Source organism: Electrophorus electricus, chromosome 10, assembly GCF_013358815.1.
Source record: "Electrophorus electricus isolate fEleEle1 chromosome 10, fEleEle1.pri, whole genome shotgun sequence".
In the NCBI taxonomy this organism is placed as follows: domain Eukaryota; kingdom Metazoa; phylum Chordata; class Actinopteri; order Gymnotiformes; family Gymnotidae; genus Electrophorus; species Electrophorus electricus.
Window position 1 is genome coordinate 20,761,773 of NC_049544.1, and position 26,458 is coordinate 20,788,230.

The 26,458-nt window shown below is 45.1% G+C and overlaps 2 protein-coding genes across 9 annotated transcripts in view; both read left to right on the top strand.

Annotated features, from left to right (window-relative positions):
* Positions 1-231: 231 nt before the first annotated feature.
* On the top strand, positions 232-1,884 carry LOC113587069 (tumor necrosis factor receptor superfamily member 11B-like). Of its 4 annotated transcripts, none has more exons than XM_027025571.2 (4): positions 232-300; positions 441-822; positions 920-1,096; positions 1,177-1,884. In XM_027025571.2, the coding sequence occupies exons 1-4, from the start codon at positions 298-300 to the stop codon at positions 1,467-1,469; spliced, it is 855 nt and encodes a 284-aa protein (XP_026881372.2). In that variant the 5' UTR covers positions 232-297; the 3' UTR covers positions 1,470-1,884. The 4 variants fall into 4 exon arrangements, with proteins under 4 accessions (XP_026881372.2, XP_026881373.2, XP_026881374.2 ...); XM_027025572.2 differs by having other exon boundaries at positions 441-735; XM_027025573.2 differs by having other exon boundaries at positions 441-660.
* A 5,749-nt stretch (positions 1,885-7,633) lies between these two features.
* The window catches only part of LOC113587061 (F-actin-uncapping protein LRRC16A), a 72,268-nt gene continuing 53,443 nt past the window's right edge, over positions 7,634-26,458 (top strand). For 3 of the 5 annotated variants that reach the window (XR_003411691.2, XM_027025562.2, XM_035530633.1), the window contains exons 1-3: positions 7,635-8,043; positions 10,558-10,655; positions 25,744-25,794. Coding sequence is in view for 4 of the 5 variants with exons in the window: in XM_027025562.2 (XP_026881363.2) it covers positions 8,004-8,043; positions 10,558-10,655; positions 25,744-25,794 (189 nt within the window). In the remaining variant the exon portion in view is untranslated. Of the gene's footprint in view, positions 8,044-10,557; positions 10,656-25,743; positions 25,795-26,458 lie in introns of all 5 variants that reach the window. The other 2 variants (XM_027025560.2, XM_027025561.2) reach the window with 1 other exon arrangement.

The window sequence follows — 26,458 nt, forward strand, 5'->3', positions numbered from 1 at the left end:
ATATACAGTGTTTGATAATACATGAATAAACGGATTTTAATAGGCGTCGATAATATGCGCTAAGTTACTAATCTGTTTATTATTTTTAAACTAAAGGGTAAATAATTAAATTGGCAGATAAAAACGGGCAAAGCAGTGCTTCTGAAGGTACTTCTGTTTCGTCTGTTTATTCCTGAAGACAGTTTGAAATAAGCCGCCTCAATGCTACCCACGATTGTAACCACCCACCTAGATGGATGAAAATAAAAGTAAACGAAGCCCTTGATCTTTTTGTCTCCAAGGGCTCGACAAAGCAACATGGTAAGCACAGACCTCCGCAGAAACGTCGGCCAATTGAAGTCATCATTTCTAAAGAAACAATTTACTGTTTGTAATGAAGTATCAGGCTGGTATCGAAATAATTAAATAACTGCTACTTGTGCTTTGATCTTGCTTTACAGTTGTCTCTGGCTGTGGTGCTGTTCCTGACGCACAGCGGTACAACGCAAACGGTGATTCCGACCTACGCGCACGTGGACGCGGTTATGAGTGTCACGCTTACCTGTAGTCTCTGCCCGCCGGGAACGTACATGCACGCGTTCTGCACTGCCACGAAAGACACAGTTTGCTTGTCATGTCCAACGAACCACTTCACGCAGTTTTGGAATTACTTGCCAAAATGTCTGTACTGCACAAATATCTGTAATAGAAACCAGATTGTTAAAGAGCAATGTTCACCTACAAGGAACATAGTGTGTGAGTGTAAAGAAGGTTATTACAGGCTTCATGACTTCTGCGTAAAGCACACCCAGTGTCCTTCTGGTTTCGGCGCCAAGCAGATAGGTATTTGTAGAAGAGAAAAGAAACAACGGCTTTTCATTGTATAACAGCGTGTTTATTCTCGGCATTCTGGTATAACGTCGGTAAAATGTGCACACAGGTACCGTACACAGGAACACGGAATGCGAGAGATGTCCGCGAGGAACATTTTCGGCAGTGGTCTCTTCGTGCGCGCGGTGCGTGAACCACACGGACTGCGGTCAGCTTCCGGTTCTTCTCAGAGGGAAAAGTTGGCACGACAATGTTTGTACAGCATGTACAGATCTTAAGGATGGAAGTATGTTTTCATACTTGTTCATTATTACCGTTTGCCAAATGACCAGCTTTCTTGACCTCTTTCTTCTTTAATCCATCCAGAGCGTGAAGCCTTGCTCAGGGACGTCCTGCAGGGATTCTTCTCCCATGCAAAACTGAAGATGAGAAAACTGAGTAGATTCGTCCAATTGCTCAACCATGACGGGCGGCCGGACCGTCTCCAGAGATTTACGCTGCTTCTCGATGTTAAGAGTTGGATTGTAACAGCGCACAAACATCAGTTGGCAAAATTACCGGAGATTCTTCGTATATCGGGCCTCCGCGGCGCCAAGGGAAAGATCGATAGAATTTTAACGCAGTTTGAAAAGGCTTACAGGTTCTGTAAAGATATTTAATTTAAAAAGCCAGTTTAGGTTTTTATTAAGTTGTAGTTTCTTTAACATAATTTATCGATAGTTTATCCTTTGTTATCCAACCAGCCAAGTTGTAGCTGATCTTGAATGTGTTTTTCGTATAGCTATTTATTTTCTATCCTGAGTACATACCAAGAAAACCGAATAAGTTAACTAAACAATATCAGATCAGTGTAAAGCACACAGCAAACTGTAGCCTTTCGTGTCTTTAATAAGAACGCACTTTATATATCGGTCCTGATTGATTTCTTGATTGAGAAGTTCACTGTAGAACAAGAAGAATTGCCCATCTGCTCACCAAATGTTGCCTGTGATGGGAACCAAGATCTGGCTGTGGAATTAGTATATTTAGCACAAAATCACAGAACTTATTTTATTTTTTTTTTACATTCCTGAAATAAATATAACAAGCTACATACTGTGAAGTGTTTTTCTTTTGCATCTATACTAACTTTTGTGCATCTGGACTAAATCATATTGCTCAAGTGTTGACCTAAATTTATCCCAAGACCATTGTTTCCCAGTCCATAGCAATTCATCCTGGCAGGAAAGCTTCTATGCTCTTTGATACAGTACTCATGATGATTCAGCTCTTGATCCTATCTGACATCTTTGTGTCTGTGATGTATCTACATCACCCTGGCTCTGTCCAGGGCATCTCACAGGAAATACTGGAATTATGTCTTCTCTCCAGGGAAGATACCTTTTCCTAAAGCATCCAGTTTAAATGGGAAAGGAGAGCTTGCCAAAATGTTTGAACCAGTGTGGTGAAAACCCACACTAGTGGCAGGGACAGAGTTTGCATTTCTGGGGCCCCATGCAGAGTTATGTCTGAAGGCTCTAAACAACGACATTTTTATTTTTTTAACACATCCTGTAAAATATTTACCTATATTCTTACTGCAGTTAGAACTGAACCATCCTGGTTTGTTTTCCTTGATGGTGTAACATTGAGCAGTAAGGAGGTGGATGCATGTGCTGAGAAGAGTGAGATTTATTCAGGGCAAATCCAAAATCAGAGTGGTTGTAGTCCAGGGTCATAGAGCCAACACGGAGAGAACGGGGATACATGAGTAAACAAAACGAATACACAAAAGCAAACGGAAATCAGGCTATAACAAAAGACTAGGGAAAACTCGGGGCTAAGGCTAGGAGAACAAACACAATGATTCAAAAATACATACAACCATCAATGAACTAAACACATTAAAAAATTAAATGATCCACAAATCACTCAAATGAACAGCCACGACCAAGCTACACAACAGGGTTTAAATACATGAACTTCACAAAACTAGAAATGAGGGACAGGTGTAAGCAATCAAACAAGGTGAGGACAAAACGAAACTATGGAACAGTGCTAAACACAAGACAGCGAAAACACAGAACACGGAAAATGGAAAGGACTGATCGTGACAAGTGGTTACATTCAAGAGTCCTGATTAGCTAGCTGATGTTACAGTATCACTCTGGTGTCAAACAATGCAACAGTCCTCAACTACTCAATCACAACCCCCCACTACTAGATCACAGCCCCGACACTGATGGATCACAGCCTGTACACTTCTTGTGCTGACGTGTGAATGTGCTCATTGGCTAGTCACTCGTCTGTGAGTGAGAGAGAAGGTTTATGTTTTATACGTCATTTCCTTTTGACCAATTTGCATCGTGCTTCACTTTGCCTTTCACTCACAGATTGACATACTCTAGAACATTTTCCCCCACATTCTCTCACATGGGAGAGTCAACAGAGTAATTGGAAATTCCAGCATGGCACATTTTAGACATTACAGATCAGTAACAGGCTTTGCTTTAAAGAGCTACGAGGTGACTGTTAATAAGAAAAACATAATTGTATCACGCCTCTCAAAATTGTGTTGCTTCTGGTAAGTATACGATGAGGAATCTAATCCTTTTAGGTGCTTTAATTTTGGGGGTGTAACGCGTGGCGGCCCGAGTGCCTCTCGGACTCTCAGACTCCAGCGACGTGGACAAACATTTATTAACATAAAACATTGGCACTCACGTATAAACACAATGAATACAAGCACACTAAACACTTCTAAAATTTAACACCATATTACACAAACATAGACTGATACATAGAGCTACAATTCACACGCTACATTGACAATGTACAACGCACTGCACACACTGACACGGCTTTAAAAACACAGACAAGACATGGTGCAGGTGTGTGTAAGCGTGGCCACAAACAAAGATCCTCCCAAGTCACGTGGCGGCTCAAACGCCGTGATTCGCAGGAGGCGAGCGTTCTGTGACAGAACCCCCTCCCAAGGGGCGTGGCCCCCGACGCGTCCGTCCAATGAATGTGAACCTCCGGGCGCCGTGTACATGTCACAGCGGCTTATATGTTTGTGTGTGGGCGCTATTGTGTGTCTGTGTTTGTGTCTTGTGTTTTTGTAGGCGCAACGTCGTTGAGAGTGTACTACCCTGAGAGAGGCAAGTAAGCTGCCTTTCTCCCTCTCGCCGCGAGGTCTCCCTTGCTGGCGGCACCTGGCCCACCTGGTACCGGGTGGGCGCCGGGCACTGCCGTGCTGTGTCTGTGTTTACGTGTACACGGCGTCCAGAGGTTCGCGTTCATTGGACGGACGCATCGAGAGCCACGCTCTTTGGGAGGGGGGTTCTGTCACGGAAACGCTCGCCTGGTTGGCCCGCCACGTGCAGTGGGAGGATCTCTGTTTATTTGTGACCAAACCTGCACAGGGTTAGTGTTTTGTCTGTGTGTATATAAACCTGTGTCGTGGAGTGCACTGCTGTGGGTCTTTGATATGTTTGTCTTTGTAAATGGTTGTCTTTGTTCACACTAGTTATATGTATGTAGATGTTCACCGTTTATGTCATGTGTGAGTGCCATCATTGTTTTCGTTCTGTGTTAATAAATGTCTGTCCGCGTCAAAGGAGTCTGTGCGTCCTGCCACTCGCCCTACGGCACTCGGGCTGTTACAGGGGGCAAAGTTGATTGAGTGTTCTAGAGAAACACTGGGGATTTACATTGCAACTCTGTTTGCATAAGCAGTTAGGTAGAACTGCAATATTCTCTGCTGTATAGGATGAACTAATATCTACACAATTACTGAAACATAGTGCTGGGTTTTTCCCAAAAAGGAAAGTCACAAGAAAACAACAGGGTGACTGTTTGCACAATGTCTTTCATAAGACTGTTGATGTCAAATTGTAGCAAAATATTTAGTACAAATGACCTTTTAGAAAACCAGAATGTTTACAGAGAACAGCTGCAGTAGGTCTGCTAATTAATAATTACATTTCTGAATAGACACAGATGTAGCTGAAATAATGAATAGCTTCACTAAGTCACTAATGGTGAATTACACATGGAAATTAACTTTTAAACTGCCCTTAGGTTTAATTGATTACACCACATGCGTATGTATGTGGGTGAGAGTTTGGGAAAGTGAAAGAGAGAGAGAGAGAGAGAGAGAGAGAGAGAGAGAGAGGGTCCCAGCCTCTAAGAATATGTTTAGTGAACAATGAGTGTTAAACATTGATGCTGGCTACATTTACAGCATTTAGCTGACACTTTCATCCAATGTGACTTACAATTAAGATTGAATACTGCTTGAGCAATTGAGGTTTAAGGATCTTGTTCAGGGGTCCAACAGCGGCAACTTGGCAGTAGTGAGATTACCTTCAGATTACTAGTCAAGTACCTTAACCACTGAGCCACCACTGCTATACCTTGGTTGATGCTAACTATCCATGTAACACATATACAGAAGTCATTCCAGAAGGGCATACCGACCATAAACGGAATCATATTAGTGGAAAAGGTTCACTTTTGCATCTAAGAGGGATTTACAGGGAGGTAGCAGCATTGTCATTTCATGATGCTGTCCTGAATCATTTCTGTTTAAAAATGCAGCGTCTTTATGTCTGTCTCTCCCTTTGTCTGTTTGTCTTTCTTGCTCTATTTCTCTCCCTCATTCCATTATTTAGCTTTCAGTTGATGCTTCAAAAGCCACTAGCACCGCCGTCTGTTTCAGCGGGGGGAACTCCATGTCCTCACCAAACCTAGTTATTTTTTTATTGTTGATTGGGAAAATAAACTTTTTTCTTCACAGGCATTTCGGTCTGAGACCTGTTTGCTCAAAAGCAAGACTGGGGGACAAGTGAAAGACCTTTGTGGGGGGAATTTCCCCAGGAAGATGCGGGCACGGGCCAATGGGGTCAGCGGGCCGTAGGCCAAAGGAGCTCATGCCAAGCAAGCCTCTCTCAGGAATAGCTGCGTTTTCATCACACGCACAAGCAGACACTCGCCACTGACCTCTCAGACAATGTGATTCACCTCATGCTGTCCAGCACCGTGCAGACGTTCGTTTTCTGTTTCACGACGCCTGGAAACTTTGGATCCTCTTCCCAGCAGCTGTGAGCACACTGTGGTATGTGGAGACTGGATGTGCTGCTCGGTGTCCCTGTGACAGCGAGGCTGATGTGCTGGCTATCCATTAGCGGATATCTCACTCCAGCGAAACTTAGAACAGTGAGCCCTGTGTTCTCATTCGCTCTCCCGAAAGCAGAGTAGCGCCTTTGGAGCCAGGACAACTGGAGAAAACCGATACCTCACATTGGCAATGCGAAAAACAAACAGAGAGAGAGAGAGAGAGAGAGAGAGAGAGAGAGAGAGAGAGCTGTTGCCAGTCAGAGACATAAAATGAGCAGTAAGGTGCAAATCTGCGTTGAGTGAAAAGATATTTAACACAGATGTTAAATTATACCTTTTCAAGATGAAGCAATTATTGTTCCATCCATCTATGCTATTAATTAAAAAGCTATATAATAAAAGGGCATTTTTCAGGTATGTAATGATGGAGATCAAAAGGTAATGAATCTTCCTCCATTAAGTGTTTCGACCACCTAGGTATAGAATCCCTCTTCTGGATTATAACTGGATGCGTGTCTCGCGAATGATAAATAGAAAGAAACTGTTCTATTTTTCATGTAAGGCAAAAGGTCTCCACTCAGTTTCCTGGAAATATGTCTGCATGTTGCTTGTATATTTTGCATAACCCAATACCACTAACTCATGTCATAAATTTGAGAGGAAATGACTAGGAGCTTCAATAGAATTTGTGGGTTTTTCCACAACTCTTAAACAGGAATCCAGGACTGAAGTTGTTCAATCTATGAGTGGCATTAACATTTAAGACAAATCCGCCCACTTTGGCCTCAGCCGTGTTCCAGACACAGGTACTTCCCTCGTGCTGGCTTGTTACATGCACTAGTTCACCACTTTGCGCTAATTTGTCCCACGCGCTGATTAGTCACATGCACTGGCTCTTCACAAGCATTGGTTCGTCCTGTGCGACCAGCTTAGAGATCACTGCTCACCCTTACATGACTAAGTAAAATGGATGGAACATCGTCTTGCAACTTATGCCTTCGAGGGTGTGAATGTTAAAATCTGACTCGTCATGATGTCAGCTACTTACTGAACCCGCGATCGTCATAAGCGTAACAGTGAAATTTGACTTTATCCTGCCTTTAGTGGTCAATAAAGGTAGCGGAAATAATCAATTCGTGTTTAAATAAAAACGAATTGATGCAAGGCTTCAAAGCTATTTAAGTGCTAATAGCATGTTAAACGTGAGTGAGTGAATGAGTAAGTTACAAGTCAGGAGCATGGAGCGCTTCGCAACTAAAAACTCCCCACACAATGCTCGAAATAAATACTAAGCATGGTTTATACAGGTTTATACAGAGTTACTGGCAACCAAACTTCATATAATGCATTTAATTACATTGTAATATATGTCAATACATTAGAAATACATTTTCTGGACAGTCTGTGCAGAATAGTGCCTTCTGCGACCTGTCCAGAGACTGAAATGGGACCAGCTTACCGTGCAAGTATGAAATTAGAGCCTGTATTTCCCTCTAGTGGTCAATAGCTATTATACCGTCTTTCCCAACAGTATCATGCAAGAGTAGGTGAAACAAGGTATTTCTTAGTCTTTGAGTTGGGTGCTTCTGCGCTACAGCTTACTACTACCAGTAGATGGCGACCTTTCACCGTTACCGATATTTCATCTTTCCCAGCCCGTTCGAGCGCCGTGATTTGTAGTTTAGCGGACGTAGCGAGAGGAGGGGCGAACCGTTCTGTCCGTGTGGTAGAAGGGCGCGTGTGTGTCTGTGTGTATGTGTGTGTGTCTTCCGGCAGCGCGTTCTCGCGGGTGGAGCGGACGGCTCCACGCAAGCTTTCGAGCGAGTGGATTTTTTGATTTCGCTGCCGGTGTGGGTCTCGATGCGCGATTCTCCCGGTCCTGCCCTTACCGAGGCGGCGACGAGCAGGAGATGTCCCGGAGCACGCGCGGAGCGACTGCGCCGCGGGTCGAGCAAAGCGCGTAGACGAGCGTCCGAAGCCGCACCTGATACCAGGCAGAGCACGTTTCACCCCGCTGGCCCGTGTTTAATGTTTTCGTTTTGTTTGCCCGGGTCCTTTTTCGTTTGGAAATAATCGCCGGCACCAACTGCAAAATGAGTGAGGAGACGTCCAATGTCCCGAAAGAACTGCTGGGTAAGGATTTCGCGCGACAACCGTGGCTAGGATCAGCGATTATGTACAATAATGAGCATTAACGAGCTATATGATCAATTGCTCCTATGGTAATGTGTGGGGGGTTTTTTTCTCGTGCATTTGCTAATATGTGTTAGATTTTAGATTTTAAATGTAAATGCGTGCAGATATTGCTTTCTCGGCTTTATTTTGTTTCTGCGCGCTTTATTGTCGAAGTGGATAGATTTCATTGTAGTGTGCAACGCTTGCCTGACGGTAGTGGGGCAGAACACCAGTGCCGAAAGCCTTAGAAGTGAGAAAAATATGACATGAGGGAGATATTTGCACTCTGACAGGATTTTTTAAAATATAAGACATGTAAAATAAGAATATGAAAAAAAAGCAAAATAGTTTTTATAAGCCTTAGCTTTTAATGTGTCGGGCTATTGCGGTCTGATACGGTTTGAGCAAGGTTATGATGTTACAGTTTATTTCGCAAGTGATGCGCCTGTTTCATAGCTCTATCCATACAGCGCACAGTTGCGCACGGTCTTTTTTATGGTGCGTCGCCGGGCTGTAAATCTTTAAAAAAAAAAATCTGGAGATGATGATGATGATGATGACGTCGACGACAGGTTCATTTGAACAAACAGTGCACAATTCGCGTGACAACTCCGTGACACTCGCTGCAATGTGCTTGTTGAGAGCAGCAAGAGGACGAATTGCAGCCCACTGCAATTCAAACGCAGTCATGATTGCTTGTAATTAGTAAAGACCTAGAAGAGTGCGTGTATGCACGTGTAGACTCCAAACGGTTATGAACTGCTAGCAAACTCGCGACAGCTTTTCCCGTAATGGAAATGTTCGTGTCTTGCATGTCTGTGTGACTTTTGCTGAATGTGTGGTTAGTAAAAGACAAAACAAAAGTAGCAGAGAAGCGTCTTCTGAGATCCATTTGTCCTTTCAGTATCTGTAATGTCCAGTAATATCCAGGGTGACCGCCAGTAGAAACCCAAGAACCCCAGGAAGACTGGAGATGTTTTGCATGCACGTGTCTGTGTCTGTGCACGAGTCTGTGTGAGTGCGTCTGTGTGCCCATGACTTGTGTATGCTCGTGCCTGCATCTGTGTTTGTGCTTCAGTCAATCACTTTCAGGAAGGCAACAGAATGCCGGGAGGAGGGACACATGGCATACAAAGCATAATGTCATGCATCCATCCACACATTCTTCAATCCAATCCCATCTAATAATCCCAAAATGCCAGTGTATGACTGTAGTGGAATAGCAGGAGACAAACACGGTCCCAGCACTGTAGAAACGGGCCATCATGGGCAGTGTAAGACAATGGCTAATTAGTCGTCAGTGTGTGGAGGAAGAGAAAGTAGCTGTATTGTTCGACTTGCCAAACACGCAACTGGGGAGAGAGGGGCATTGTTCTCTTGGTGTACAGTGGATGTGTTGAGAGCTCTTACCTGGGGGGATGTGTATCTGTGTGTGGGGGGGGGGGTTGGGATTCTTATCAGTGTGTTCAGTCCCATTTATCTTACTTTTCCAGTGTGCTGTCTTGTTACAGGCTGCATGTGTGTGGTTAATCGGCCTCCTGTCTCAGGCATTTGGCCAGCCTTCTAATCTGAAGTTTCACACGGTGTTTTGCGGAGGTGCATCCGCACACACTCAAACTCTCTCCACTCGGTGGAGACTCACTGTTACCCACCGGGAAGCCACTTCTGCATTCTTGAAACAGCTTCAAGAATCGGGCCTGTGGCATCGCTGCAGACGGAGCTCGCTTCTCCCGTGAGTGTCTTCCCGTGAGTGGTGGAGTGGTGAGTGGTGGAGAGGCTCTGGAGCAGAAGGGTGGAGAAGCTCTTGATGAGGTGACTACATTATGGAGAGAGGCTTCTCCCTGCGTTGCGATATCGGGATAAGCTTCGTTTCCTCTCAGAGGCTCTCAGACGTCAGCTCTGGAAGGGAGCAGAATTGTTCCACTCTCTGCCGGCTCCTTCAGGCCTGATTGGAGCTGTCTGGTAATTCCCAGACCCTTCTTGGCCTAAGATGAGCAGAACAAACACCCCACTGAGCCGTGCAGGGAGAACCTCCGTAATCCCAGGCCTCCAGCCTAGCCAGCGTGTTGGTACAGGTGTCTGTCCAGGCAGGTGGGAAGTACAGCATCATAGAAATGAAAGCTTGGATGAAACCTGCAGCGGATGTGTTCTTCTGCTTCGTTTTGATGTTCTCATTCTTCCGGAGTTTATCCGGAGAGGTCGTGGACTGGCAGCTGGACGCTGCATGTCAGTCTTTTGCTAAAATTAGAACAGCATGCTGTGCTTGTTTTGTAGCACTGGCTCAGCAGGGACAGTAGATGTGATGCTGATTTGTAAGGCCTGCAGATGAGTTTTCCTTAAAGGATTAGTTTATTTTTTAAGATAACTAGCCATTTTTCAGGACTGTATTGATGGTTCAGTGAAAAAACTTATTTATGTCTCCTTGAGTGCTCATTTTTTTTCTCTTTTTTTTCTCCTTTCCACCTGCTGCAGAGAGTGTTAGGGATGCCGTGGGGAGGAAGACCAAGCTGGTGGTTAAGAAGAGGGTCAAGCTAGAGATCAAAGGAGACAAGGTGGAGAATAGAGTCCTGGTGAGTCTTCTCAGCCACACACGCACAAACACTCCACACACACTCGCATTTCCAGCCTATTCTCCGGACTGCTTTGCAACCAGTGCGTGTACCAGCATCAGCGGCAGGAGCAGCTCACTGCTGAGGGCTTAGTGGGTGGTGCTTAGCCCGGTGGGAGTTAGTGGGTGGTGCTTAGCCTAGTGGGAGTTAGTGGGTGGTGCTTAGCCCGGTGGGAGTTAGTGGGTGGTGCGTAGATTGATGAGTAGTTGGTGGGCGGTGCTTAGATTGGTGAGCGACCCGATTTTGCGTGGAAATCCCTATCAGAGAGCTGTCAGAAAAATTTTGGGGCTGTGTTGAGCAGTTATAGCACAACTCTGCCAGAAGGTGTGCTTGTAGATCGGTGCTTGTCTGTGTGTATGACTCAGAAATTTGACGTGCATGTAGTGAGTGTGTTGTAATGAACTGCTGATTCTCGCTTGGAACGTTCTTCGTATTACAGTGATTTCGGAGATGAGCTGCGCATAAGCAGAATGTCAATAGCAAACTGTTACTGGCCTTTTCCATGCTGACCAACTGCGGGTAACGGCACCAGGGTCCACCAGGGTCCAGAGCAGGGCAGAGCTCTCTGCTGCTGTGACCACAAAACGATGTTGGAATTACCCAGGAGTTCAATCCGAATTCCACGGTTGTGCATGAACTGTGAGGATAAAATCTTCCCTCCCCCATGCCATGTTTAAACATGCGGTACTGAAGGATCCATCGGCAGAAGCAGACAGCAGACACAAACAAAGTTGCATCCAGGACTCAAGTTTATGGTGACCTTCTCCAATGACCAGTGTTTAGTGAGCTCTGTGTATAGGAATCTCCAAAAACTACTGCCCAGATCGTGTTTGTGTACATATCTACACAAGGAACCCTTTAAACATGTTTCAGAAATGATAACTAGATTTTGATTTTGAATATAGAAGACCTTTACTGAATTTTTACTCTTAGCATCTCAATAACCTCCAAACCGGTGTTTTACACAGCCATTTTAAAAGGTGTTGCATGTACATGCAAAGCTAATGTGGTGTTAGACGGCTTACATTTGCTGTCTCATTCCCAGTGTCTCATTCCCATTGCTCACTCATTCCCAGTGATGACTGCTGGGAAAAGCCTTTGACCAAAAACATGCGCGTGCGATGCTGTGAGCAGATTAACGAGCGTCCCCTTCACCCTCACGGAACCGTGCCGTCGCTAGGGGTTAAAGGCACGATGTGTGGCCTTTCATGCTGTGAAAGTCTCCTTGCTCAGGGTGTGGAAAGAAAAAAATGTACAGGTGTTTTAATAACAGCACTCCATCAGAAGGTAAAACCCACAGGACTACTCTCGGGGGGGGAAAGAGAGAGAGAGAGAGGGGGGGGGGGAGAGAGAGAGAGAGAGAGAGAGAGAGGGAGAGAGAGAGAGAGAAAGGAAGAGAGAGAGAGAGAGACAGACCCACAGGACTACTCTCAGGAGAGAGAGAGAGAGAGAGAGAGAGAGAGAGAGAGAGAGAGAGGGAGAGAGAGAGAGAGGGAGAGAGGGGCGTTAAACAATGGAACTCGTGCAGAAAAGGCTTCCATATCAGCACATGGATTGAAACCTCACTCCTGGCTTCAGTTCTGTTGGGTAGACCAACAACCCCCACAGCACCATTCCTGTGTGTGTGTGTGTGTGTGTGTGTGTGTGTGTGTGTGTGTGTGTGTGTGTGGGTGTGGGGGTGTGTGGGTGTGGGTGTGGGAAGGGAGGCTGAGATTCTTCTTTTTTTTTTTTTTTCTTAATCAAGTCTTAGCTTTTTAAATGCCTAATTTTAGAGTGGTATGCCAAGCATGGTAAGGTCAGCAAAGGATAACAAACAACTACAGCAACTCAACTTCAAAAGGCTGAGAGCCTACAGTACATCCTCCTCTGGCAGGTAAACTGACCAAGCAGAATCAAGATGCAAGTTCTGGAACACCATTCATGTCTTAAAAAAAACAAAAAAACTGCACAAGGTCCACAGGGAGGCAAATTAAGCTTTGTCTCCTGTACTGATAACTTGTCATGTTCTGCAACAATAAGGTTATCGACCCAGGGTTGTTTTATTTGAGAATCAATTAATGTGTGTTCACAGATAAGACCGGCTGGCATGGTTGTGAACTTGGAAAAGGACTTGGATGTGTTAACTGTGTAGCAGTCTGTGTTACGGCTCCAAAACGGTTGGATAAAGCTGGCAAATGCAGCTCCGTGTAGCACACTGCAGTTTTTATGACCACTATGTATGTACGGCCTTTAATGAACTCCTACATGTATATGATAGGAGCCTTATCTTAGTCCCTGCTTTCTAGGGCAGGTTATCAGTGCTAACTGGTGCATTGAAACTCGCTTTGTCAGTCTTCATGCTGTGTTTGCAAATGCCTGGTGTGTTTTTTTTGTTTTGTTTTTTTTTCCACTTCGTGGCCAAGTTCCGGACAGTCGGATCATTAAACGGTGGATTCCGCATGATCAGAAGTAAGAAGTGCCCACTTCCTCAATAGCAGACAAAGCCTGTTTGTGCCGCGTGTGTTACAGTCGGACTTCATCGTTTGATTGCTGAGAAATATTTACTTAACAGTGCACTTAACTTAACAGTGCACGCTGTTCAGAAAACGTCAGCAGCAACACTGCACAGAAGCCTCAGCTGTGTGTGTGTGTGTGTGTGTGTGTGTGTGTGTGTGTGTGTGTGTGTGTGTGTGTGTGTGTGTATGGGGGTATGTTTTCTCTCTATACAAAGTGCAGTGTGGTGGGTGTCCTGCTAAATTCCACATCTGCGTGAGGGGCTTTCGGCTCTTCCTCACTGCTTGTCTTAACATGACAGTGGAGATTACGGAAGTCTCAGGGTCCTAAAACACCGCCCCTCTTCCATACAGGCATCCAGCCACATCTTTGCTCCAATTTATTTTTAAAAAATAAAATTAAAATACAAGTCTTTTTGCAAAAGCCTGATCTATATAAAGCCTGTGTATATTTCATGATGTGTAATTTTTGTGAAATTTACTGAAGCATTGAAAAGTTTAGAAATCTCCTTAATAAACATATTATAGTTATTTAACAAATAACCCAAATTGTTGAGGTGATTGTTTCAGGTTAAAGTTTAACCAGTGTAGGGCCAATACATATGTAAACCTTTAAAATAGTTAATCATTTTATAATGAATTCTAACTTTATTACCAGTTACAGGTTAATATTCCACTGCTGTTTGCTTGTAGTACTGGGAAGCTGTAAGTCTGTGAGCTGTAAATGAGTAGAGACATTTAAACTTAGTCCTGGGGTCTTTGTGCTGCATGCTTTAGTCATTAAAATTATCTCCATATCTTAGGATCCTTCCTAGGGCTTTTTCCTTTGTCTGTGTGTTTCTACAGCGTATGTGTGTCCAGGCATGTAGTCCAACGCCACAAGAGTTGGAAAAAATTCAGAGACTGACAGACTGACACACACACACACACACACACACACACACACACAGACAGAGAGGTGGTGTGTCTGAGTGTGTTTGTGCGTCTTGATAGAAGGTAAATCGTCCATAATTAGGTTTATATGCAGACAGCTCTCCTTAATACTTGTGTGGCCTCAAGTGAATGGTTGAATTTAATCAGATTGTCAGCACTCAGTATTATAACCTAAGCTGCAGTTTACACACACACGCACACTCACACACAAAACACATACGTACACACACACACACACACACACACACACACAGACACATTGTGCATGCTCCTCTGTCTCACTCCCACGTCTAAGAGTCGTAAGAGGAAGTGACCTCACCCCCACATGTACCTCTCCGCTTGGAAAATGATGTGTTCAGGTGCCAGATGAGTAATTCACTTCTCTCCTTCAAGCCCATGTCTGACTGTTTTAAGACCTTTGGCATTGTGGTTTCAGTCAGATAAGGAAATGAATTTGCAGAATCTGCCGATGTTGTGTGAATTGGGTTTGTTCACGCACTTCCTCTAAATCCAAACTAGACTAGAGAAGTCCACCTCTCAGTAATTATATAAATGCCACAGTCAGGTTCCTCCGGACCTTCCTCCGATCCATTTACATGAGCGGCCTTCCCCGCGTACCACAGGGAACGCCTCCTCTCGGATAAATTAGCTTCCCTCTCCAGCTCGTGAGATACGTGACCTACCAGTCCAGCTGTGAACTCTTAGCCTGTGCTGGAAGCGACCATGCTGTTTGTTTAAGCCCTGCCCTAAGTTACGATTTATAACTTAACTGAACATGAACTACAACCCATGCGCTACCATTGTTTGTTTTTTTTACTGTTTTTAATAGTTTTATGCTTCTCATATCTCCTGTTGTGTATATGTTGAACTATCAGTATCCTGTCAGAATTGTAATACTGGCCACTGCTATATTTTCTTCTTTGTCACCTCTATTATTTGCTCCTTTTAATGCTCTTTAAATGGCTAAGTAGCTTATTCAGTCTGTCTAGGGCCAGTCTGTCTGATTGTTCTCTTCTCTCATCAGTCGTCTGACGCGTGTTATGTGGTCGAGTCATGGCCCCGCCCCCTTTAGAGGTCAACAAGCCAAAGACCCAGTTGTGCGACCACGTCACTCAAATCCAGCGTTCCTTATGCCTGTTTCCTCGAAACGCAGCCGCTGATTGGACAGGATGCAGTGAGACTGAAAGAGTTGGTTATCTAGGAGCAAGAAGCACTTATTCATGACAGCAATGTGCACTTTGACAGCTTGGGGTAAAGATGCGTGTCCGCAAGCTCAGAAAAGCACCGGGGGAGAGCACCACGTCTCCCTTACAATGCGGGACAGGTGCGTTTTATTTCCATAAGCAGAAGTCGTTAAGCTCTTGGCTGCAGCTGGCTGGTCTGAGGTGGGCTAGCTGCCCAGTCATGGCTTTAGCTGGGTCGTGGATCTGACTGGTGTGCCAGTAGTGAGTCACTGCTGAAAAATCCTTTATAGGCACCATTATCTGGCTCTGGGAGACGGGCGCATTATTTTCTAAACCTCAAGCAAATTTGGTTGATCATAAAATGCAACTTGTTCATATTCAGCCAGTCATTACTTCTGATTATGGGATAAGATAGATTAGGAAAAGCCTTGGGCCATTTTAAAGCGTGTTTTAAGAAACGCCTTGTTTCTCCAGCCAAAAGTGCCTTTTTTGCCAAAACCTGATCCGTTGCTGGAAATCCTCTTCTATGTGTCAAGATTGCCTTGTCTTTCTGCTTGCTCTGGAAGCAGATAAAATGACATGTATATTCTGGCTGTAGAAATGCAATGTTTATGGATAAGTCTTTTCCTGGTGGACAACTTGGAAAATGGTAACAGGGTTAGGTACATGGCATCTAAAACAGAATTCCCTCTTTTGAATTCCACTCAGTAGGGTTTTTTGAATCTCCCCCTCCTCCCATGATACGTGCCACCCATCGTAATTCCCGAGGACTGAAAAGGGAGGGCACTTTCCACCAAAGTCTAAGGGTAGAACGCCACACGGGTACGTACCAGCTCTCTGGGTCTAGTGTGGGTTTGTGTGTGTTTTGTGTGGGTTGGTGTGTTTTGTTGTGTGTGCGTTGTCTACTTTGGCAAATATTTTCATTACTTCATACTGATTTCGGTCCATCATGCACCACTGGTCCCGTATAGCCTGAGAAGTGAAATAAAGGCCTTTAGCACAGTAAATTGAGAATTGAATTCTCAGTGTTGCATAAATCAAAGTCTCTTTCAATCTGCAGAAATCCTGGAATCATCTAGACCTACTGTGAAGCCAAAGTACCCTTTTCATTAGTATTTCTCCTTCAGGTACAATATGTTTATGTGACTTTCTGTATCTGTTTATCTCTTTACCTGCCTATCAGTGAGCTATTGTCTCGTTATTGTAACTGCACAGAACGCACAAACTGCGAGCCAGAGAGCTGGGGCTCTCGTTGCGTAAACCGCCGCCCCTGAACTTTAAATGTCGCACAACCCAGTCGTGCACCTGCACCGATCCTCACACCTTGGACAGAAGACCTTTTGAACGTGACGGGCTCAGTAGCAAGAAAAAAAAAACACGTCGTCATCTTCTCTGGCTTCCATGGATGGAACTCTGACTCTAACCCTGGTGTGAGGAGCGGCCCAGAGTCCCTTGCGTTTCTCCCAATTCCACCTGTATGCCTTCAGCTTATAGTCTTTGTCCAGGTGACTGGGGATTCATATTTTAAAATTTGTCACCTGCTCCTACTTTCCCAGCTGATGTCTAAGCAGAGGTTCCTCCAGAGATGACCTCAATGCTTCGAACGAGCCGTAGTCATTGTTTCCACAGAGGAGTTTTGTTTTCCACTTCACTGTCTGTTTGCTAAGTGGGAGGGGCTATGGGAGGGGCGTGGCTGTAACTTACTTTGTCCTTTGTGTGGTTTCCTTTGAGCCCAGTGGTTTGATCAGAGACCATTATGTCTGGCTGCTAACATTACACCCATGGTTTTACAGGTTCTTGTATTGAATGTGCAGCCCAGATGGCTGATGAAAATCCCCTCACGCACCTGCATGTATAATGTCTGCCCACTGTAAAGTTGTTTTGGCTTTTAACTCTCTTGCGACACAGGGTTGCTCCGCTGTAAACTTGTTCCAGGTGCCTGCCAGTCCGCATGTGATAAACTGCTAGGTCTTCTGAAAGCCCCATTCTCACATGGCCAGTGAAAAATATGATTTAAAAAAAAAAGTCTGTCACACAGACTGCATTTATCACAACACCGGTGCTTACTGATACTAATACTCCAGTCGGACTGGTTTCCAAACTGGTCCCCGCCCACAGGGACCCACCTGCCTCCTGGTTTTGTTTAGCGCCAGACGAGGCTGGCTGATGTTTGACAGGCTCCAGGACTGACCCTGGCGCCATCCAGGCCAGGTTGATGTGTGGCGGCAAAGAGACAGAGAGCCCCTCAAACCTCCCTGCATTGGTCCCCGCATTCCCTGCATCACTTTAATTCCCTGCCTCTCTGAGGTTTGCACCCCAGAGCAAAGCACTATGGGTGTTCGTTGCAGCCATTGTAAGAGCTTGAATGCAACCCAAGTGTAAAAAAATACTGGCTCGAAAGGTGTTCAGTGATTCAGTTCTAGTTGAGAGCACAGGTTCTGGTGCCACTCGAGCGCTACCTCTTTTCTTCTCAGATTTTTCCCCAGTTGGTCGGAGACCTCCGGTCAGGTCTGCCATGCTTCTGATGTTGGGTAGGGAGGTGGGACGTGTCTGCTGTCATATGAGTTGCATAGTTGATGAATCGGTGTGTGTAGGAACAGCTGACTGCTGTGGGGTCCATGATCACCATGTGGAACACTGGGCAGATCTGACCCACTGATCTAACCTTTCATTTCCTGGTTTGATTGCACCAATTTCCTGTTTAGAGAATATGGAACATGTCTGATAAATAAGATGTTGTTGTTGTCAAATGTGCTGAACTTTCACACTGCAATTTGGGTGCCTGAAGACATCAGATATCCATTTACTAATTGCTTTGTTTTTCTTAATCTTCTGTAATGACTATAGCATAACTTTGTGTTACTGAGACTTGGAGAGGTTCTCTAATGTTAATTTTGTCATATCTAAAATAACCAGCAAGGGCTAGACAGTACAGTCTTAGAGCAAAATCGCTTAAATATCTTTATGTGCAGGCTCTGGCTAGTCGTTGTATGTTCTTTGGCCTGCAGTAGATCTGAAGTGCTTATGTAAACATTCCCAACAATCAGATTAGTGTTAGTGTTCAAAGACCTGCCACTGGCCTGTTCAGGAGCAAACAAGATTGGTGCTATCTGTACTCTGGATCTGAAGGAGGGATTTCCTCCCGTCTGCCACCCCTGCTGCGGTTCTCAGTGGTTCGGTCCCCTGGAGTCTCCGTAGGCCTCTGGTAGTGGACTAGTCCCTTTTACATATGTAGACAGGGGGAGGAAGCTAGTGGGTGTCAACTAGTGTGTTCTTAGAGCTGGCTGGTACCAACAGATCAAGATTTGATTTTGATATGATTTTTTTTTTTTTCAAATCTGGGACGCATTTCCCTGACCTGTGTTTCATCCTGCTCTAGTCTATCGGTAGAACCCCCCAAACTGGTCTGGAATCAGCGACCTTTGCCGAGCCCATGCTTTCTTACTGGCAGGGCTCGTACAAAGGCATGTCTGTGTTGCTGCACGGAGCGCGCTCATTGCTCCACAAACCCTATTGTGAGCAAGGAGTGGCAGAGAGACGAGGTGATACTCGTGGCTGTGTTGTGTCTCCATGCAACGGAACGGCACACAAAGGACAAGGTCATTCCGGACACTGGGAAACGAAATATGCCTGTGCTTTCAGCGGGTGTAATCGGAGTGCTTTGACCTGCGACAGCAAAAACAGAGTCCAACAAGAATTACCGGCAGTGCGGTTGATCACCTCACACCTGGTGTCACCTGGACAACAGATTAGCACGGTTAAAGAGGAAGAGGATTTGAGCAATTTTCCATGCAATCCCTCTAACGCTATTCTGAAGGAACGCGCTCTCTCGATCCATCCCTCCAGTCCGTTCCCTTCAGTGTGTTTGCGTTGATCCAGTCCGACTGGACCAGGGTATGGGCATCAGATTTCATTGTGATGGCAGTATCCACTCTCAGCCCTGCTGCCAACTGCTGTGTGCGAGCATCATGGCTCAACAGAGCTGAAGTAATAGAAGATGAAAGTTAAGAAAGCGCATGATATTGGGCTCTTGATGTTCATACGCGGACTATAGCTGCACAATATATCGTTTCATTTTTATCACAATGTTTGCCTTTGAAATATTGATATTGTAGAGTGAGTCCTATAATCACCAACTTGTGGGTGGTTGGGTGGGTGTGTGTGTGTGTGTGTGTGTGGCACACTGTGAGCAGCCTGTTGAGTCTCTCATAACTCAACCACATGAAATTCACATGATCCAAATATTCAGACCTTTAACCCAAATCAGTGTGTGTGCGTGTGCGTTAATATATTTCAGTGCGTACTGCATTATGTACCCATAACATTGCAACACAGTTTTTAGTACCTTTTGCAGTTTTTTGCTATTGCTACTCTGTCACCTTCTGTTTTACGTGAGGCTCATAGCGCAAAGCCGACGCCCAAGGTCACAGCCCATAGATCCAGATAGGATGCCCCCTTTTCTCACGTCTTGGATATTTTTTTTCCTGATCTCTATTTGAACATGAACCAGCCTAAAAATTAACCAGCCTTCAAGAATATCAGAACAGACATTTTAATATATTTATTTTTCTCTCTCTCTCTCTCTCTCTACTTCCTCTGTTTTCTCTAATCTTTAGTGGTTATTGTTACTGTTGTGGTGGGCGTTGTCAGCCAGAGGAGGACGGGCCCCCTCTTTGAGTCTTGGTTCCTCTCAAGGTTTCTTCCTCATGTTCTAGGGAGTTTTTCCTTTCCACCGTCGCCCTTGGCTTGCTCGCTGGGGGCTTGGACTCGGGACATTTGTCAAGCTGCTTTGTGACAACAGCTGTTGTAAAGAGCGCTATATAAATATTTGACTTTGACTTAAAGATGGGACTGCTACACTAGTCTGGGATCAGTGACTCTGGACTCAACATCTTTTGGCGCACCATTCCCAGCGCGGTATTGCAGCAGGTGATGAGGCAGAGTGACTAAGAAGAGGAATGCTGTACAGTCAGTTAAAGGCCAACAGTTTTGCAAGGACCCACGTCTGGGCAGTCGATCGGGGTCCTCTTCCCAACATGGACTGCATCTGCCCAGCAGGGCTGTAATGATCAGAGCGGAAATGCTGCTGATTACGTGATTACGTGTTTGGAAAGACCATCAGCCGGGCACCTTAATGGAAAAGGACAAATGTCAGTTTGGTTGGAAAAAAGCAGAAATTACTATTAATTGTAATGAATGAATTACTATTACTGTTAAAGTTACATTGAACTTTAGGAATAAGATTCTAGCTTGATCTCTCCCTCTAGCCTTTTATGAGCAAATATTTCATCACATCTCTTTCAGGTCTCCTTTATACTGTCAGTAGACCATATGGTGTTTGCATAAATACAGTATGCTCTGCCGCTGTGTTTTACGGCCCACTGCGTTCACACGTTCTGGTGAGATGGATCCTTTGGAGATTCAGAGAGACAAGTTTGGATTCAAACGTGCAGACCCGAGTGACCCGAGACCCGTCCGTCGCGAGTGCTGCTGATGGATGCAGACTCCGGGCCGAAGGAGGTTGCTGCACTTTCATCCTTTTATGGTCCACACAGCCCAGGTGGGAGCTCCTGTAGCTCACCTGGTAGGTCAGGTAGACCATGGTGCTAGTGACAGTGCTAGCAACACCACGGTCATGGGTTTGATCCCCAGGGAGTATGCATATAGCGCTGGATATCGGAAATGTAATGCAGAGTATGAAGAAGACCGTGCATGCTCGATTGCAGCTGTGTTTGTTTTTAAGACAGCGGTAGAACCGCAGGAAGCATACAGTGACTAGTTTGGAGGAAAGACCAAAAGACTTCCTGTGTATATCCCCTAATACTCCAGCGTTTTCCGTGGTGCAGTGTTCCCACCCACCACCTCTACCTGATGCTCCTACTCTCTTTCACCAGCCTGTAGCAGAGTCTGTCCTTCTAGTATCCTTAACCCTCAGTTGCTCAAGTTGTACCCAGTCATAATTGTAAGTCACTTTGGATAAAAGTGTCAGCTAAACGCCATAAAGGTAAATAAACGTGTCCTCCTAGTGTTCTTTTAGTGTCGCTGGTCAGACACTAGTGGCTTTAGACAGACTTTAAATTCCTCTGTCCTTCCAGTGCCCACAGTCCCACACCATGTCACAACTATCTGGCACACAGTCCCCCCCCCCCCACCCCGCAAAACCACTGCAGCTGAGACCCAGGTGGCACTTGGCGCAAATGACATCATGGCTGTGATCTGGCCACAGGCACGAACCGACCAATGCTTAAACGTTTAAATATGTTTTAATATTGGCTGTCCCTTCCACCAAAAGGCACTTCCACGACAAATAACTTGCTGCTATGCAAGTGCCTGCCTAACGCAGTACAAAAGGTGAACCATTTATATAGCACCTCGAAATTAACGTTAGTTTGAAATGAAAATAAGCGATGAAGAAAATAAAAAATAAATAGTAAAATTTATGCTCAGTTAAAAGACAGAATTGAGTTACTTATTAGGGCTACTGCAGTGTTTGTAGGTTAATCACATCCATTCATCTTGCAGTTCGAGTAAAAGGTTGCTCCGTAGGACGCGCTGGCGTCAACCCGCCCGACTCGCTTCGCTGTCACAACAGTCCACCTCAACATTTTCAATGTAACGGCAGATCAGGAATTTGAAGTGTGTCTGTGGGTACTCACTCCTTCAGAGTCTGGCCAAAAGAGCTGCAGTTCAAATTTATCTTGTAAATTCTCATTTACTGTATTCATTTCCAGTTTCAAACAGAGGGTGGAGTATGTAAAAAACAGCTTTTTTGTACATAAAACTAGTCATTACTCAGGAATGCGTCAGCTGGATGCTACGGTTTTGGCATAAAAAAAAAACCCACATGCTGTTATCACGAACATCAGCGCGATTAGAACACCTCTCAACCAATCAGACTGTGAGGTGGGAACTAACTGCTGTATATTCCACCATATGCGCCACAACTCTTTCCACCAGTTGAGGAAGAATGTCTGAGGATGCTGTGCACTGAACCAATGGTCAGGAATAAACTACTGGGCCACTGGCCCTGTTTGGTTTTTTTTCCCCCCCTCTGTTTTCCATGAAATAACTCATCTGTGTGGTGGAGAAATTCTCGGCGGAGCAGACGGCGAAGGCGGTAATGGAGCTCCTTCAGACAAAAGGAAGATGGAGAATTTCCGGATCCTGCCGGGATTCTTCATGCGCGGAATTAGTGGTTGGGCCATGTTCCTGGCAGCAGTTTGCGTGGAAGTAGGTTAATGTGAAGAGCCAGGAGGCATTGACGTGTAGACACACACACACACACACACACACACACACACACACACACACACATATTCCCAGAGACGTGCCCTTCTTTAGAGTTGTTGGTCGAATGGTGCATCATCTAGCCTGCAGGTCTGACCGTCTGTTAGTTTGTGTGTGTGTGTGTGTGTGTGTGTGTGTGTGTGTGTGTGTGTGTGTAATAAGCAATCCAGCATATTTTGCCTAGGCTCCCGTAAGCCAGCCAGTCATGGCATACATGGAGGAACAGAATGACAGCATGAACAGCATGACTTAGGTCATGGCCCAGTAACTCCACCAGGCTCACATCTCGCATTTGGCCACTCTTCCTGGACCAAATGGAGTCTTAATCCATTCCTGACCAACAGTTCATACATCAGAAGCAGATATAGATACATTTTCATTTATAACTGACCTGATAAGTTTAGGAAATGTCTATGATGACCATATTTGTCTTCTTGAGGTTACGTCTAGCTACGACTCCCTTCTTGGTTAACACTTTCAATGCTGGTTGAATTTGGGCCAACCTGCTCACGCTTTCCTCCTGCCTGGCACCGCTCAAGACAACTCACACACGGGAGACAGGAAGGTACAGTGTGGCAGGGCATCTTCATGCGTGTTATTCACACTATCGCACACCCTCATCATATTACCCGTAACCAGGCACACAAGGCAACAGCTGAGCTTGTTTCTGGTGTTTGGGTCATTTCCCCACCTCCTCGAGACAACATGGTGGTTGCCTTAGTGGCCAATTTGTGCACAACTGCCCCCCAGTTGGAGGCCCGAGACCTTGGCGTGGCCTTAGTGCCATCAGCCGAAAGTTCCATGTCTGAGAAGGGGCTGTAACCATGGCAACAGTCGTGGATGGTGCAGGATGGGAGTGCAGGCTTGACAATGAGGAATCTGGCTATGGGGAGAACTGGAAAAGGAGACACACACATGTGGACACGCGCGCACGCACACACACACACACACGTGTGCGCACACGCACTATAGTGGCTTCCAAACTGACACTCTTATGAAGGCACCTAAAATAAACCCACATGCTTTCACACACTTGTGCTTGCTATCATGAGTGTTCAAGAACAAAGCCAAATGATGTGTTCTGTCACTGTGTGTGTGTGTGTGTGTGTGTGTGTGTGTTCTGGCTTTCCGTATTGTTCCTGCCACATGTCTCAGATAAGGCTGGACTACCTTAGACCAGTCTCCAGTACTGCCATCAGCAGACAGATGATTGGCTGTGTGACAACAGCAGGGGGTGGAGCATCCTGACATATTGACACACCTCCACGCACAATCGGAACAATATGTGGCACATAGACGTATGTGTCCGGTCTGCTTATGACAGTCACTCGTAAAAATGTTTATCATTACCAAATGTTAATCATTACTAAAACCTCAAATGACTTTGCATGCCTGAAACTGATGTGCACTATTAGGGTAGGGTATGTTTTGGACAGTTTTTATCATTAATAGTCAGGATGTATAACTATTGCTTCAGGACATGTGAATTGTATTCTCCTTGCTATTGTGCTCTCGCTATATCTCTCTCACATACTCACACACACTTACACTCACACATGCGTGCGCGCACACACACACAGAAATTTTAATACTGCTCAGGGTCTGTCCAAATGGACTGGCGTTAACAGGATGCAGGGACTGTCTTGATTCCTTGCCCTTTCGGGGGTAATAAAACCTCCGGTCTCCGTTCCCTCTTGCGGCGCCCCCTGGAGGCCACCATTCACCACCGCTGAATGGCTTCCTGCTGGTTCCTGTCTTCACTCATGCCTGCAGTCGTTCAGAATTGATTTGTTCTCGCTTGTATTCTGTTTGCCGTCTCTCTCGATCATCGCCTGTCTTCTCTTTTGGAAAATGGCTGCTAAGGTGCTTTATTATTTTACTACAATAAATTATGCAGGATTTTAAGAGGTTTGTTCTTGCATAAAGTGTATTTTAGACTCTAATAATCATCATTCAACTACCTGGATAGGCTTTCACCTGTCTCTTCCTCTCTCCCTCTCTCTCTCTCTCTTCCTCTCTCTCCCTCTCTCTCTCTCTCTCGTCCTCTCTCTCTCTCGCTCTCTCTCTCCCTCTCTCTCTCTCTCCCTCTCTCTCTCTCTCTCTCTTTCTCTCTCAGGCCCCCTGGCAGGACCTAAATTCAGAATGTTCTGATTCAACTGTATGGCCTCATTTGAGTTCAGCATAAAGATTCCTGACCTAATTTAGGTCTCAGAAAAGCCAGAGGAATCCTGGCCATGTCTGCCATTAAAAAAATACCTGTTGATCTAATAATGAATCAAGGGGCAACTGGAAATTAAATATGAGCTGTTCTTTCGTCTGAAGAATTCCTTTATTTAGAGAATATATGAGAAACGGAGACTAGCAGGGCACTGGTTTGTTTATTATCGTATGCCCTTTAAATTTGCCTTCCTTAAACTATTGATTGCACACTAAACCAAGCCATAAGTTGGGAAAGCGGCATTTTGCTGGAGGTTATCAGATCAGACAGGTGGATGGAAGAGATATTGCCAGTAAACGATAGGATGAGGAAAGTTGATTTTGAAGTCAGATTAGTTCGACAGAAGTGCTTTTGTTTTGTAACTTTCAATCGTTGTTGCCTGACCGCCAGCTCTTACAGACTTAGGTCAAGGACAGCTGGACTTACAAGCTGCAAAACTCTGGTGCTCCATATCTGCCTTTTACCCTCCCTGTCTATCTGTTTCTAACACACACACACACACACACACACACACACACACACACACACACTGCCCCCACACAGTCTCTCCCACACTTGAGTCCCACCCAAAAGTACACTGAGCTCAACCCGCTTGTCTCTTGGCCAAAACAAACCCTCCACTTCCTGTGCAGGGTGGCCATCTTCAGGCCCTTGGTTCTGGATGCTTTCACGTTAAATCTTTCGCTCCTCTGCCTTGTTAAATCTCTTTTTTCCCTGTCGGCGCTTCACACAGCCATGTCGGTGAAGGAGGTGTAGTGCTCAGAATTTGATGTGAAAAGATGTCTAGGGCTCCTTTTCTTTTCTTGTTTTAAGGAAAATGTACAACACCATGTTAAGTGTTGAGCTGTGTAGGGCTGCGTACATTGGCCACCATGTTGGGGCAAGGGGGTGGTGTTTCTTGTAACAGTGTGGCCTAACAGCTCTCTCTTCCTCAGGCACTTGCTGCATATCGTGGATACCTCCTTACTGCACGGATACCTGCCAAGGTAAGAACTCTCTGTCCCCGCCCCCCCCCCCTCTCTCTCTCTCGCTCCCCCCACTTCTCTCAAGTGAAATCGGGTGAATAACTGGTTGTCCCTTACACTCTTATCCCTCTCAAGATATAAGATGCACTGGTGCCAGGGCCGAAACATAAATATAAACATAACGTAAATAAGAGAAAGGTAATATTATACATTGGAACAGAGCATTAGAAATTATTTACAGCATTATTAATAATCAATATATGAAAAGAAATGTAAACAAGTCAAGGCAATTTCTAAATGTAATCAGTAATAAGAATAATTAATGATAATAAAGAATTATTATTACTGACAACAATTAATAATATTAATCTCTCTCTCTCTCTCTCTCTCTCTCTCTCTCTCTCTCTCTCTCTCTCTCTCTCTCTGTAAGATCTTGAACATTCAGCAGATAAGGTTCATGTCTTTGTGGGTCTGTGTGGGCTCCACACCTATAGTCAGTCAGCTCCTCGAGCGGCTCATTCCAGAGATGTTACACGCAGTTCGGCATCCTTTTGTTCTTTTTTGTGCTCATGTATAAAAGGATTGGATGTTCAACTGTAGATCAGAGTTTGATTCAAATGCCTTCCATCTCTGGCATGCATTTCAGAAGTGACTTTGATCCCTGTATATACACACACACAGACAC